The following is a 16307-nucleotide window of genomic DNA, read 5'->3' on the forward strand; positions in this document are numbered from 1 at the left end:
GTTCCCTAGCTGTTCCTGCTTCTGCCCCCTCCTTCTCTCTGTGTAAGAGCTTCATCCTTATCTTCCTGTCATTTGAACCTACCATTTCAGCCGGTTTTGACATTGTTCTCTTGACCTTCATGGCTCAGTTCTTCCTCCTTCACTGTGAAGACATCTGTGATGTGATCTGTTCTCTCTACTCTGTGTGTGCTGCTGAAACTCCTGTGCAAGTCCCACTTATTGCTGTTCTTGTGATGGTTTCATTTTTATCCTGAAGTTATGTATCTGCATTGTCTACTCAATTCAATTTCTGGCTGACATAATTGTATTGCCTGGAAATATAATTAAGTATTGATCACAGTGCACTCAGCAGTCAAATTAGTTAATACATTAATTATGTGTAACGGTATGTCATTCCAGTAAAGTTTGTTGCCTGCTAGCTTAAGTAGCGTTGTGTGCGTGTGTTGAGAGGAAGGGTGTAGTGAGACTTTGGAGTAGCGTGCTGTGTTTGCTTTCATTTTTGCCTTTTAATAGTTGCAAGTCCCTTGGTCAGCGGTGGTCTGGGCATTGCTATTTTGCTGGTACTGTTGTTTCTTGCCTGTTTCTGTTCATTATTCTCTGCTGGTCGTAAATTTCCAGGAGAAGCCTTATGCCACCTCAGTGGTTACTGCTAAATCCTCTCATCTGTTGGAAGCCAGGCTGGAGTACTTCCAGTTGACATCCTGCCTTCTGGGGGCTTCCTGGAAAATGCCGGCATCTCTCTTACTCAGACAGCATATCTGTCAGTGGTTGACCTGATTCAGGAGCTGAATAGCTGCTTGCTGGAAGATGCCTTCTTCTGCCAGGCCTCCACATCAAAGAGGGCACAAATAAATGCAACTTGTCCTCTTTGCTCCCTGGTGGTCTCTGTTGCTCTGACTCCCGTGCCTCCTTTAGACCTGCAGAGAGCCTACAGAGAGCCATTGTGGATACATGGCTTAAGAAGCACAGATGGCGAAAAAAATGTTTCTCTGCTGTGAGGTCTTGCTACCAGTTCACATTGGACTCTGTCCATCAACAAACTTTGAAAATCTTTGAAAACCTCTGGTCAGAGGCAGCCTTTAATATGAGCTGTGGGCTTAACCTGAAACTGTGTCCCTGCTGGCTTCCCCAGTGCTACAGCTAGCATAAAAATGCCACGTAGCCTGACCTCAATGGATGTGGTGGGAGATACAGAGCTTTCTCCTTTGTGTACCTCCTGCTTAGTTACTGCAGTGTCTGTGATGAGCTAAACCCCGTTTCATTATGAAGGTTTTAAGATGTTTGGGGATTTAAATACTGGACTAGCCAATTACGTGGCTGTTCAAATTAGCACAGTTGCAGTGTAGCAGGACCTTGCACTTGGCCTTGTTGAACTTTGCGAGGTTCACATGGGCCCATTCCTCCAGCCTGTCCAGGTCCCTCTGGATGGCATCCCTTCCCTCAAGTGAATCAACTGCACCACTCAGCTTGGTGTCATCCACGACCTTGCTGAGGGTGCACTCAATCCCACAGTCTATGTCATTAATGAAGGTATTAAATAGTATTGGTCCCAACAGGGATCCCTGAGGCACACCAGTTGTTACTGATCTCGATTTGGACACTAAGTACCCAGTCTCAGCCAAACTAGAGGGTCTGAACAAACCTGCAAGAACTATTTGAAAATACTCAAGTCAAATTGTCCTAAAATAGAGCAGATGGACTGTAGAGTTGAAGACCATGGTACTTGTGATACATCCTGCTCTGTATGGAGTGGCTGGAGCCGTGACTTGACTTGTGGGACATGAATGTAGGGAGGACATTTAGATTCAAAGCTTGGAAATAGCCATAAATGAAAACCAAGCTTGTATGCTGCTTGGAGAAGGGTGAAAGGGTCTGTCATTAGAAATATCAGTTATAAAATGGTTTTCTGTGTAATTTTCCCCTTTTGGAGAAATGTTGTTGCAGACTCAGGCGATGTCAGAGTGTGGTTTGCCTGCATAATGCTGTCTCTGGTTTTGTACGTCTTTTGCAGTTAGATCCTGCACTCTTTGTAAGCACACAACTTTGTAAAAAATTTTTTACCCTAGTAGTGTAGATATAACAACTTCTCTCCATGTTTTAAGGCATCTGATGGGGTGGTCCTGCAGGATGTCTGGTTACTGTGGGACAGTCTTAGGGCTGTTTTTTCTTTATAGAGTGGTTCCTAATTTGCATTTTCTAATTAAAAACTGCCTAAAAATCCATTTGTATCCCTGAGTTGTTTGTGAGGAAGAGCCAAAGAAAATTGGGAAAAAAACCTTTGAAATAATTTCATTTTGCAACGAAGTAAAAAGCATTAAAACAGAAGGATTTTGAGGGAGATAGTTTTGTAATCTCTTAACCTATCCTTAAATTCTGAAGTAGTTTGAATTTGGAATCCGCAGGCTTCCCCAGGACGGAGGAAGCATTTGCCACCGATCATTAGTGTTTTAGCAAAAATCACAGGGAGCTGTGGTGTGCTTCCACACAGTGAGAGGACGGTGCTCAGAGGCCAGCCAAAGGGCAGTCTGCTTTACGGAAAACTCTACAGACTAGCTGCAAACTGATGCAGCCCAGGGATGCCAGCACTGTCGCTGTTACTTTGTGCCATGTTTCCATGCAAAGCTTGTTCTGACAGCCTGGGTGTACTGTGCACTTCTCCGGGAAGGAGAAGGGACAGCGGAGAAGGGACAGAGCTGCGCTTTTGGCCCACACAAGGATCTTAAGCTGCGTGTTACTGAAGAAGCAACATCCCTTTCTGCACCTTCATGTGTATTTGCATCGAAATATATGCAAAGGGAGGGTTGAAGGTGCAGCCTTGTCTTGAGTTTTAGATAATATTTAGCTGTGCGACTGTTTTATTAGTGTCTCTTCCTTCCCCAACTCTTATTCTCAGGTGAAGCATATGCTGCCTTTGCTCAGCAGTACCAGAAGGGCTGACCCAGGGATTCCTTGTGCCTCTTTTCCTCCATCTCCATCCGAGGAAAGGTCTAACTGCAGCTCGTCCTGCTGGATGCATCCCTGCCTTGTCAGTGGGTTAAGGCAGAGGTTCCTGCAAGTGCTTGTTTCACCGAGTCGCACGGTGAATGTGGTCCGGTTGCCCATCCTTCCCCATTTCAGTTGAAATGAAATTGAAATTTCTTTTGGTTGAAAGAAATAATTTCAGATGATACTGTCTGTGTGCATTTCTCCTGTGTCCTGTTTTTCCCAGTGGAGGGAGGGAAAATGGCTTTAGATGCTAACCCTGGATTGAGGGAATGAGGAAAACTCAGTGCTTCGAAACAAACCAACAAATCCATGAAATGTATTATCTGGAGAAGTGGCAGGGAGGGTGGGACCCTGCACGTAACACGTTGTAGTGTCTCCTGTAATCCCTGAGGAACAGGAAACAACTCCACAACTTGTCGTAGGTATCCTCTTGCACATCCGTCTGCGCACGTCTGGTCTGCTGCCAGTGCTGCAGTGGCACCTGACAGTGACATATTTGCCTGTCTGCCTTGGAAGTTCTCGCCCTCTGTGCTTTTGCAGTTCCTCTGAGCATCTTTAAATAATTTTTTTTTCTCCCTCTTCCCTATTGTTGTCTGCCCTCTCTCCTTCCCCCAGTACTCCATCAGCCCACTGCTTTGGCATTGAGGGAAATGCAACATAAAACGAGGTTCTCTGCTGCGTACTTTGAAGAAAAATACCTGTGGTTAAAACACAGCTATCGTGAACATGCGAGTGTGTTCATAAATATGAATAAACATTGGTTATGTCTAAATCTCTCTTGTGCACAACTTGCAGGAGCTACAAATGTGTCTGAGGTGTAGGGTGGCTTCAACTATATAAAACTGTTAAACAGTAAAATCAGTACTTTGGATAAAACAGAAGTCTTTTGTCTGCAGTCCCAGTAAAGGAGCTCTTCAGAAACTAAGGACTGAAGTGGAGAAATTCAGGTGGGAAGAAATCTGCCTGCTGTCAAACCTAGGGAAGGAGATTGAAGGGGTCACCACTAAATCCATGCATTGAGAATGTAAGAACAAGTACAACCAAGCAGAGCTGGCTCCTCTAAGGAGCTGAAAGAGCATATATGAAGTGATAGGTAAGAATAGACTTGTAAAAGAAATGCCAGGTACCAAAACAAATGCAAGAGAGGTTATAGGACCCAGGGGCTGGAAATGGAAAATTTCCCTAGAGAATGCCCACTTAATTGTCTACTAGCTAACATACAGTTAAAAGACAAGGAAATTAAGGTAAATTAATGTTTTCTTGCATTTTGCATAAATTACAAGCATCAGGTAAAATCAAATAGTATAACATTTTCAGATCTAGATCTTTCAATATGTAATACTGCAGAAGGTATAGAACTACTGATTTTTCAAACTTTTCAAAGGACAATGTAGTCAAAGGTAATCTTAGCAGCAGGAATAGAAAGGATATTTTGGGGAAAATCTCTTTCAAATACAAGCCTGCAAGGCATTGTCAAAAAGCATAGGGATGTTTCACTATTCTGTCTCCCTTAGTAAGCCCTAAGGAGAGAATTTACCCATTGGTAAACATGAATTACTTTTGGTCTCAGAATAAATCTCATTCCAGATATTTGTTGCTGTTGAAGCTTTTATAGAAATTGTATTCTATTCTTCCCACTGCTCCCTATCAAAACTGTAATATCCACACAAATATCTCTTGTGGATGTAACTTCCTTTGCTGTTAAAATATAAATTTTTATCCTCTGTAGAAGGGGACTTGCTGAGTGTCCAGATTGTGCCGTGCTGTGGACTCCCTGGAGTCTACTTCGGTGGTCCACCTTGCTGTTGTCCATGGTTTTGTACGAACCTCAAAAATACTTGCTGCAGGAGGTAAAGACAGCTCAGAACTACACCTCCGCATGCCCCCGGTACCTTGTTTTCAGGTTGTGATTAAATCATTGCCTTACAGATGCCTGCTCAAAGGAACTCTGTTGCCAAGGTGACTTTTCAAATACTGTTTTTGCAAGGGCAGGTCTTTTCTGAGAAGGGAGCCACAGATCTGTGCACTTTCCTTGCTGCATGTAAACTGAGGATGGACTCAAAAGGGAATGGATCTGTCCACATCACGTTGGCCAGCCAGGAAGGTGGGTCATGTCCTGTCGGGGCAGCTGGGAAGCTCCATCTCTGTGTACTTCTAGTGCTCTTGCCTTATGGAACCAAACTGGAAAGCAAAACCCCACTACCCTGCGTGATCAGCATGTGTTGAGGCTGGAGTCAAGGGCTGATCTGTGCTAAGCTTGTGTGCTCTGCTGGTGGCACTAATATTTTCTGAAATCAGCAGCAGGCAAGGGTAGGGATGAAAAATCTTCTGGAGTGCTTTCCCATGCCGTGCCAGGCAAGTGTTTTGTTTTTACGGCAAGTATCTTTTCCAAAGGATAGCCCCCCTATAGGGGTGTTGAAAGTAGATGCACCTATGAAAACTACCTGAATTTTTTGTTTTGGATGTTGCACATAATCACAAAATTTTTAAGGTTGGAAGGAACCTCTCAAGATTATCTAGTTCAGCCCCTGCTCAAGCAGGGTCAGATACAGCAGGTTGTCCAGGATTGTGTCTAGTCAGGTTTTTAATATCTCCATGGATGGAGACCTGGAGACTCCATAACCTCTTTGGGCAACCTGTTCCAGTGTTTGGCTACCCTCACAGTTAAAAAACCATAAAAATTATCCCAAAACCAAGTGTTTCAATGCGTGCCCATTGCCTCTTGTCCTGTTACTGGGCACCACTGGGAATTGTCTGGCTCCTTCTTCTCCTTCCTTCCCATCACGTATTTATGCACATTGATAAGATTTCCCCTGAGGCACCTCTTTTCCAGATCTCTCAGCCTCTCAAGTGAAAGATGCTCCAGTCCCTTAATCATCTTAGCGGCCCTTAGCTGGATTCACTCCAGTAAGTCCATATCTTTCTTGTACTGGGGAGCCCAGAAGTGGACCCATCACTCCAGGTGTGGCCTCGCCACTGCTGAGCAGAGGGGAAGGATCACCTCCCTTGACTGCTGGCAACAGTCCTCCTAAAGCATCCCAGGACACCCTTGGCTGCCTTTGCTGCAAGGGCATGTTTCTGGCTCATGTTCAACTTGGTGGCCACCAGGACCCCCAGGGCCTTTTCTGCAAAGATGCTCTCCAGCTGGTCAGCTGCTCTCTGTTGCTTATCTGGAAGCATATGACATGGAGGAGAGGAGGCAGGTGGAGAAGAGGACGACAGCAATGGACGGAAGCTACAGTGCTGAGCTGGTGGAAAGCTCTGCTGGTGGAAGGCTGTGACAGCGTCTGTGGGTGTGCACGCGCTTCACAGCTGTTCAGGGTGTGATCGGCTCTAACCCTCTTGGTTTGATTTTTACCTTTCTCACTAATTGCACAGGAATCTTTTAACTAACAGTGTTAGGATTCCACATACAGCTCCATGGAGATAGTCCAAGTACCTTGCAGCAGTGTGTGGCCTGCCCTTGCTGTAAGCCTTTCCCAAAGGTCAGTCCTTATAAAAGGGAACACAGCCTCTCTTACCTTTTCCATAGCCTTTTTACATGTGGTATAATGCTCAGGACATTCTTCACTACTTCTTCCTATGTCTGACCTCCTTGTCTCTGTAGTCTTTTCATGTCGAAGGTATGACTACATGTATCAGTCATGCTTGCACAAAGAAAGTGCACCCAACACACAATCTGGAAAGTGATGTGGCTATTTAATTTTGGGTTTGTTTGACTTTAAGCATGGCATTTGAGACTGCATGCTAGTGAGAGCTGAGGGCCTGAACTCTCAGATTGCTAGGGATTTTTTTTTTAAACCATCTCTGCAGAGAGCAAGTGCCAGCCTTCTTGCTGAAGGGAGCAGAATTTTATTTTTCTGTTGCATTGGAAGAAATGTCAAATTGTTCAAAACTTGAGAAAGAAGTAGGTCAGATATGTCTGTGGCAGAGATGAGAAGAGGATAGTAATGAGGCTGCTTTCAGTCCTAGCTTACACCACGGCTGACCCAGGCCATGAATGCATGGGCTACTGTGGAGTGCTTCATACCCCGAGCTTATGTGCTACTTCCCAGAAATAGTGTGAGTGCTGGATGAAAGGAGGAGGCGGAAGAGCAGCTTGCTAGGCCTCCACGGACAAGGGAAGGAATTGGCAATGGAACAGAGACACTGCAAATCCTGTCGGACCAGGTCTCATTCCCAGCAGGAGCAGGGAAGCAGGTATAGTGGGTGTACTCCCAAGGGGGGTTATGTGCTGCTTATTTGCAAAACTTTTGGTAGGGCTGGGTGCCGCAACTTTGGGAAGTGAGGGCTGCCCCTGCTCCCAGGGGAGCCTTCCCCCTGAGAGTCAGGTCTTGAGGACTTAGCGTAGCACTGTTGTCCCCTATATCTAAATTACAACAGAGGAAGCTGCTTTACCTGTATGGTAATGCTTAATGCCAATGTACAAGCTCACCAGCTTTCTAACCTGAGAGCTGGCAGAGATGCACTTGTTCATGTTTCTTAAGGAATATCTTCAGCAGGTCAGACTTGTTTCCCGTAGGTGAGGGAGGGAAATTCATGGTGGCATTGTGGGTCCCGGCTCCCCTGGCGCTGCCTGAAGCAGCATTTGGCTTCAGCTCCACCATCTTGCATTTCTTGGAGACTTGACTCTTAGGCTTCTATGTGAACAATGAAAGCAAAGAAAGCCTGGTTGGTTCTCCCCTCTGAGGTGGCTGGGGCCATGAAGTCGTCCTCAGAAGCTGGCTGGTGGAGTTTCTCTGCTAGCAGTAGCAAGGCAGGAGGTTGGAGATGGTCAGGTTTCTTGGCTGAGTGTGGAAAAAACAAGGCTCTACTGCAGACCTACAACTGCTTGGATCAGCTTGATTGCAAGAAGGCTTTGCCATTCATTCTGCCTCACATGCAGACACGGCAAATTCTCATCTTCCGTGGCTGTTCCCTATGTAATTTGCTGCGATCAGAGAAGGGTGTGCAGGAAGGACAAGATGGCTTGTCATGAAACTTGAAAGAAATCTCATGAACTGAGCTGTTGGGAGTGTCTCAAATGTGTACTGATGCCCTAGCCTCTTGCTTCTCTTCTCTTTGGACTGGGTGACCTTTTGTAAGGCTAAAAGCTGCAGCAGCACTTGCTCAGAGCTGCTGGGCATAAAATTCACTGTGACCACAGGTATTTAAACTGTTTATGAGGCTGCACAGAAAGCAAATACATGCCAGAGGAAGCAAAGAAAAAGTCAGCTTTTTTGGACATGCCATTCCTTCACAAATAAGAATATCTTATTTGCATTGTGGAACTTCAGGATACATTTGGAAGACGACTTGCTTTTTCGTTGGAAGAAATGTATACACGCTTGTTGCACGTACATCACCCTTTCTTTTTTGTCTGTGGACGTGAAAAGGGGGGGGGGGGGGGCATTGAAATGTCTTTTCTTGAAAGCAAACTCATTCTCCCAAAGCTGGAAAACCCTGTTTCTTGAATGAAATCACACCTGGTCTTGCAAAGTCCCTGACATGGCATGTGTTTTCCAGGGCACCTGTCTGTGGGTGAGCCTTTCTGCATTTGTTTTGTGGTTTTTGAAGTATTACAGCTCAGGGAGTACTGAGAACTGGGGGTTTTTTTCTGGGTGCAGAAGAGACATCAAGGGAAATAAGTAAAAAGTAATCCAGCATCTTTTCTCGCAAAGACGTGTTGAATCCAGGCAGCAAGCTGACCTGTCTGGTTGGTGAGGATACACAACTGGCGATGCTTTTTCTAGCAAATGATGTGGAGCTCCTGCACTGGTGCAATAACATCCTCACCAGTTGCACCTTTTGCCAAACGGTGTTTTTCTCTAACCAGGGAAGCATTTGAGAAAGAGGTGAGGAGCTGTCTCATTCACTGCTTCCGTGTTCCATGGAAGAAGAGCAGGAGGGTACCTCCAAGTCTGCTCAGCACAGAGGTTGGTTTGACTGTTGCTCACTGTAGTCATCCAAGACTCCCAAAGGACAACCAAATGTGCAAGCAGCAGGAAGAAAGGATGGTGAGTGGTAGCACCTACGTTATTCAGGCAAAACTGTGCATCTGCAATGTAATAAATACAAATTAGTTTAAAGAAAAAACTATTTTAAAAAAAGGTACTTTCTGCACACAGAGTTTCAAGAACTCTAGTAGATGTCAAATGGTTACCGTTCATCCCCTTGGGTTTGCTTAAAGCCAGGCTTTCTGAAAGATGAGTTCAATACTTGGTTCACTTTGCCTGCTGTAGGCAAGTCCTCCTCTTCCTGTAGGTGCCAGCAAACACTTCTACAGCTGCTTTGTCTCCTGTGGGTCCTGGCTGCATCTCATAATGCTTTCCTGATATCAGGCAGTGGCACTGTCTGTCTGGTATCCTGTGTTTCATTCTCCCTCTTCAGTCTCACCGCCTACCCAGTGACTCAGCAGGACATGCTGATAGTAAATACACGGTTTCTTTCAATTTTTTATGAGGAACTTTCCAAAACCAGCAAAACATATGTGGCAAAAAGCATTTCAGGGCCCTGGACTAGTGATGGATCTGACCTAATTTGCTGCCCTCCAGGGTGTTCGCAGCAGGATGGAGGTAATACAGGAAAGGCACTAATGGAAATTCATGAACAAAATAAAGCAGAGGCCACATGGTTGTCCTGCTGTACCCCAGTGCTACTTCTGTGGATGTTTCTCCCCTAAGAAGGCTGTATGCTACAGAAATTGCGGTGGGGTATTTCTCTCTCTGACCCCACCATGTTTGTACCCTGTACGTGTTTTACAGGGAGGATAACTCCTGAAATAAGCTGACCTTTTTTCAAGAGCAAAAGATAACTTTTCCCAGGGAGGAGCCTGCGACCTGGCAGACGAGATGAGCTCCTTGTGGCAGCTATAGCTTCTCCATTGGGAGGCTCATGGTGGTTTCTGGGGTGTCTCTGTGCCATGAACTGGCAATGCCAAGCACCTGGCTCAGACAAGGCATTTTGCAGTCCTCATGGCACGCTTGGTTCAGAAATCTAGGTTCCCTGAGACATGTCACCTCTTTCTGCCTTGGTTATGAAAACAACCTTCCAGCTGCAAAAGTGGCTTTAAGGACAGTGACACACTGGGCCACCTTGAGCATCCTCTGTGCGCCTATCTGCGACTGACCCCTGAAACGTCAACCTCTGTGCTGGGGAGGGCTGCTAGGAGGGTGCAGGTGGGAAGACTGAGGACTTCTGAAGAGTGAAAAATGCCTCAGGCGGAGGAGGAGGAGGAGGAGGTACTTTTGCCACTTTGTGGCAGGGGCTGAGCGTGCCTGCCGTGCTTAAGACATCGCTTGGGAGGACAAGACTTTGTCTCTGGAGTTGCCTTTTGCAGGCTACTGTGCAGATTGTGACCTCTTGGTCACCTCCTGAGGGGAATGCTCCTGCTTCTAGATGGCATGTCACTTGTGCGCTTATGCGGCTAACTAGAGATGAGTCTCGGCTCTTCTGCAGAGGGAGGTTTCGTGCCCTTGCTGTAGCTGGTCAGAGCCCGGGGATGTTTACCAGGCCTGACAGAGGCATGGCCTTGGCACGAGGACACGAGTCACACAGCTCCTCCGGGTCTCAGATGGGAAGCTGGGCTTGGAAGAAGGCTCTGCTTTAAAAAAACGGGGAATCTGGAAGGGTTGAGAATGCAGATCCCACTTTAAATAGGATGCCCCTTCCTCACTGGGGGCAAAAGCCTGCGTGCTGGTGTAACGATTAAGTGTGAACAAAAATAATGTAGCTTGTTTTGGAACATAAAAAGCAAATCCTGTATCCATGGTGAAATGTGTCCTGTCCCAGCAGGGGCTGTCATCTTCTCTTCCAACACTGGTTCCCGAGCCTGCTCAGCGTGGCAGGGCTTGGATTGGGTAAAACCCAAACACTCCCCCGCCATGGCCTCTGTGCACCATGTACAGGCTACCAAGCTGTCTCCGGGGGCTCCTCTAAAAGCAAGGGGACAAAGAGCCTGGATATCAGCCCCCTGCTTCTGTCTTTGCCACCTCCAAGCCTCAGTCCCGCTAGTGACCCAGGCTCCCCGGACACTTCTGCGTCAGTGCTTTCTGGAGGAGAAGCAGAGCTGGAGGTCGCCTGGCTGGGAGCTGAGCTGTTGGGTGGGGTGAGGGCAGCAGGCTGCCGGGCTGGCTCCCGTGGAGCACCGTCTCTGCTGGAGGACATCTTGGCTGACTTTCTGCCTGGCCCGTGTTGTCCCTCAACTTTCTTCCTAAAGGAAAGAGAATACCTTCAGTAGTTCTGCACTGGCATCTGTCAGGTCACGCCGCTGTTGCGTTTGCCCCAGGAGACTGTGGTTTACCATTTCCCAGGCCCTTTCAGTGTAAAAGGGTATCAGACAATTTACAAGTGACACTATGTAACTTAAAAAAAAAACCCAAACAAACAAAAAAAAACCCAAAAAACACAGCCAATCTTCTGCTTTTGGATGTACTCTTTGAATTTCTGTAGTGAACTCATCCCACAGCTGTAGGCATATGCTCATTTTTGCTGCTGTTATACAACTGAGGCTAAAATTAACACATCTGTTGTTGTTTAACTTCAATTTATACGGTACCCTGTTTTGCCAAAATATTATGTTTCGAGCAGCAACAGTCTTACTGTTATGTATCATCGGAGTTCTGGGAATAATACTTAATACTACATGCTGTTTCTTAATAGCTCATGCCAAAGGGGGGACTTGGCGCTTCACTGCAGCTTTGCTCGGGGGGGAGCAGATGCCTGGTGCTGAAGGACCCTCCTCTGTTCGTGTGGCATTGCACAGGCACAGGTTTATTTGGTATTTCTGCTCATATTTGATATTTCTGCTCATGGCCAAGTCCTCCAAGTAACGTGGTTTCCTGAAACTGTGAAGCCTGTGTTTTCACCATCCCGGTTGTGGAGTCAAACTTAAATAGTGGGATCTCAGTGCTCAGGGAAGCCTATAGTGTTACGGCTTTAACCCACTCCAGCTTCTTTCTGAATGCCTAGAAAGGATAAAATGGGGAGTTTTAAGGTACGAGATATATGTATTTTTTTTAGTCTAAGGAGTCCTTTATGAAAAGCAGTCATATATATCTTTTTAGTCTGAGGAGTCCTTTCCCAAAAAAACTCAACCCTTTTGAAATGAAGGAAGCCATACTGAAAAAAAGATCTGCTTGTCTGCCGTGAAAGCAGGATCCTGAGAATTTCCAGGAGTAGTATCAAATGCTTGATGTAGGAGGCAAAAAGCTATTGGGGTTTTTTTAATCTGTTTATATTTGAGATGTTTTGTACTGCGTGGATTAGAGGGAAGAAAAAAGCCATCCTTACTAAAAGGAATAATTGTCAAGTTTACAGTATGTAAATTACCCTCAGCTAATGTAGGTGGGTTTTGCTCACCTTTCTTCTGTGCACAAGGTTTCAAAGGCAAGTGTTAAATTACATGTGGAATGAGCTGGTGGGGGACACCCAAACCCTTCTGATTTCACAGAAAAATAATTACACTGGAGCTGCAGTCTGGCTTTGATCTCAGAGGTGCTTGCAAGCTAAATAAAAATAAAAGACTACCTTGGGGACACTCTGTGCCGTTAATTAACTAGCTAAATTCTGCCTCCACTGTTTTCCAGTGGGTTTCCAGCAGCTTTGGCACTCAGCACGGCGACTGGAAGTTGCCAAACGCAACTTGGCACCTTCCAGCAGCAAAACAACCTCCTGAGGGGCAGGGAGGGATACGTAAAATGGAGGTGTCCGGAGAGCAGGCGGTGAAAAATGGCAGAAACTGTCCTTTTCGCCAGCTGCTCGCGGCAGGCGGAGGAGGGATCCAGTTCCCCTCCCCATACCTCTCTGGTGATCTGCGGCTGCCGGCCTGGGTGCCGGTCACCATCCCCGGCCTGCAGCGAGGTTGGGCTCCTGCCAAGAAAACAGCTTTTGTGTTTCCTTAAATATTCCGCTGCCGTTTGGGGGAAAAAAAAAAAATCTGAATTGATGTCATTACTAGAATTGGCTAGTTGGTTGAATTTTTTTTTATTATTTTCATTAACAAATCCTGCCGGGCGCTGTTTTCCCAATGAAGTAATGAGCATGTTTTCAGATGAGGGGGAAAGTCTCCCCGGCACTGCCGCCAGTGAAATCTGGGCAGGCTTGGGCAGCCAGAAAGGCAGGGCGGGGGTGTCTCGTGCAGGCAGCCCTTCAGAGATCATTGGGGCACGATTTGTATTTTGGCCTCTTGTGACTCATCCTTTTTTCCCCTGAAACCACAGAAACGTGGGGTGATGGGGAGTGGGGTAGCTGGGAGTTGGTTATTGGAACGAGCAATTACTTGTTTTAGCATCCACTTTGATACCACAGCAAACAGATTGAGGAAATTTGCCCTAAACATGATGAGATGTCTCTGTTATTGCCTGGCCCCGTGTCCCAGCGGGGCTGTCCTGGCCTAGCAGTGTGCCTGTGTGTTGGTGCTTTATGCAGGAGATGGAAAAATGGATAGCAGTATCAGCCACATACAAACCCTTCAAGACATCCCTGAGCTTTGTAAATAAGTGATGGCTTCTAGGCATGGTTTTATTTCTTGCTTCTTGGGTGCATTGACTGCAGTAACATATTTTTCTGGGACGCAGGGCTTCATTCTCTGTGTCCTCTAGAAACTCAAAACATGGTGGTGGTTTTTGGCTTTATGGAAAAGTCCTCCCGGCCCCAGCAGGCTTGTTCTCATCTTAAGGCATTGAAATTATTAAACTATGAACCCGCTTTTGTTTAGATCATCCTGAAGGATTCACAGATTCAGAGAAGTTATCCTCAGTGAGTTGTTTTTAGAGTTGCATTGAATTCCTTTCTCCTGTTTCTTTTGGGGAGAAAAAGGGTATTTATTTCTTTTCCAGGCTTAAGAATAACGTAAGGTGAGAGGTGTGGTCGTTGGGGAGCTTGTTCCTCTATTGGCATTCCTGCAGCAGTATTCCCAGCACATTTCAGGAGACAAGCTGACTAAAGTCAATTTTGTTTTAAACGCCGGAGATAAGATAAAATTTTATAGCGTCTGCAATGGATCTCCAGTAAAAATATTTGTGATGTTATTTTACTTGATATTGGATATCAGTGATCAACAGCTGGTTTCCAAATACTGAATTTGGTATGTAGTAGGTACTAGCCTTTTTTACAAGTTGTTAGTAGTCAGCTGCTCCTTAGAGCTGCCACGGATCTGGGTATTTCAGACCCTTTTCAGTCATTCCCCTGCCTGCCACGTGCTGTCTGGGCAGGCGTTGAGGCCGTTGCTGGCGCAGGCGGATGCCGATAACCATGTCAAGTTGCCATTCCCTCTCCTACCCTCACACATGTCTGCAGCCTGTGTTTTCCTTCTTCTTAGCTTTATCAGCCTGCATATTTTCAGATTAAAACTTGCTTTTTGCTCCCAGTTCTGGAACCTGTAGGTCTCCCATCACTTGCAGCTAGTCTTCAGAAGAAAATGCCAGGTTCTTGCAGGAGTGCAGGACACGGGGCAAGGGTCTCTCAAAAAGCTTTTCTCAAAGAGCTACCTGGCCTGAGAAGAGAGGGCCTATGGTGCTGATGATCTGATCTACTTGCTCATTTCTTATTTCTTAACCAACAGCGAGCCAGGTTTGATTTGTTTGGCTAAAAGTTGAGGTGTGGTGTAGCCCCCAGTCTGCCTGCAGCCTGCCCGACCTGCCAGCAAGTTCAAAATCATCAAGGGTTGAGCAAAATATTATGGATTCTGCTGTCTTTGGGAAGTGTCCAGCACTGAATCTGTGTGCAGGAGCCGGGCTCCGTCTCAATGTCTCTCTTTTCCTCTAGGTCTAGAAGAAAAACCGGTTCTTTCCAAAAAAGAAAAAATGAAGCTGAGGAAAGAAAGATGGCTACAGAGTAAGTACTCCTCTGAAACACGGCAGTACCGTGGGCATCACAGAGTGTGGCTCTGTTGGATCTCTCTGTACATGGGGTGTGGGTGGCTGTGCTGGGCAGTGCCGGGGGAGGCTGAATGCTTCTCAGAAACCTTCACATCTGCTCTGCAGCACATGGGGTAAAAGTCCCAGGTATTGTTTCTCAGTGTTTAGCACTGAGATTGAGTCATTGCCCCAAACCTACTTTTGATCTTCCTCCACGTGTAATGTAAGTGACTACATAAAACCTTTATTTATGCAGATAGGACACTGTGCCCACGTAGGCTTAGCATGTTTCTCTATCTTTTAAAGCTCTGGTGCAGATATGACTAGCTGAGGAGCTCTGGGGATGGTAGGACAGCCTGGAGCTGAGCCCCACGCAGCCACCAGCTAATCCCAAGGCTCTGTGGTGAAAGCCTGCAGTGGGCCTTCCTGCCCTTCAGCAAGGGAGGTCTCTGGACGCTGCTGGTTGTGTTACTGCTCTTTCCCACAAGCCACAGGTCAGTGAACCCACTTACCAGGCAGTCTGGCCTTTCTCGAGGCTGTGAAATACGAGCTAAACAAAACCCGCCCATGGCAGAAATGCTTCTGTTTCCTGTGGGAAATGTCTGTATTTTTGCTTCGAGTATCTCAGCACAGTAGGAGACGATGCTGTGCTACCCAGTGCAGCAGAGGGATTCCTCTTGCCACCTGGAGCTGTTCTTGGGACAGGCTTTTCCCTTAACACCTTCCTGCCCAACAGAGTTGCTGACAGACTGTGTTTGGGGCTGAGGGATGTGCCTTTCTGCCACACCATATGCTCTCTGCTCCTGAGCTCTGAGCTCAAGACCATCAACCTGTGATTTCACCAGTCGCACTGAAGCTGTCTCTGGCTCCTCTTACATAAAAAGCTGATAATTTAACACCATGAGTGTGAAGGAAACCTCCTCCCTATCACCAATTAACAACTTCCAAGTGCCTTTGACATCTGCAACCCTCAGTGTCCCTGTTGGGCACAAAGCATAGACAGCTGTGCTAGTCCTAACATCTGGCCTGCCAGCTGCAATTTCGGTGCTCCTAAAGGTCTCCCTTGTCTGATACTATTGTGGGAACAGAGGAGGAGACTGCTGGAGTACACCTGAGCTTTCCCTCCCCTGATACCAGGAGTGGTACCGGGTGTTATGGAGGAAGGCTTGTTATGACAGAATCCACAGTAAAAGGGGTACATGGGACTCATGTCTTCTGCAAGAAACAGAGGGCACGCTCCTGCAGTCAGGTGACAGCACTGCTCCCATAGTCAAGGACAGCCACTTTGGAAAAGCCCAGGAGCAGGATCCCTACACTCTTTTAATCCTGCCCTCCTGCATATATGCCTTTGTAGCATCAGTCTTTCTCAAGATCGTGCATGTTATTTTGGCCCTGCCGTGGCCTCTTTCCTCCTCTCTTGGCTCTGAAGTTACTAAGCTGAGGGAATACAAATGAAATGCAGAGGCTTTGCTTTCAGGAGAACAC

The 16307-nt window shown here is 46.6% G+C and overlaps 1 protein-coding gene across 2 annotated transcripts in view; it reads left to right on the forward strand.

The window, feature by feature from the left end:
• The window catches only part of SLX9 (SLX9 ribosome biogenesis factor), a 58005-nt gene that overhangs the window by 30701 nt on the left and 10997 nt on the right, over nt 1-16307 (forward strand). For both annotated transcript variants that reach the window (XM_075511750.1, XM_075511751.1), the window contains exon 3: nt 14731-14799. In XM_075511750.1, coding sequence (XP_075367865.1) covers nt 14731-14799 — 69 coding nt within the window. The remainder of the gene's footprint in view (nt 1-14730; nt 14800-16307) is intronic.

The sequence above is a fragment of the Mycteria americana genome, chromosome 9 (genome assembly GCF_035582795.1).
Source record: "Mycteria americana isolate JAX WOST 10 ecotype Jacksonville Zoo and Gardens chromosome 9, USCA_MyAme_1.0, whole genome shotgun sequence".
Lineage (NCBI taxonomy): Eukaryota > Metazoa > Chordata > Aves > Ciconiiformes > Ciconiidae > Mycteria > Mycteria americana.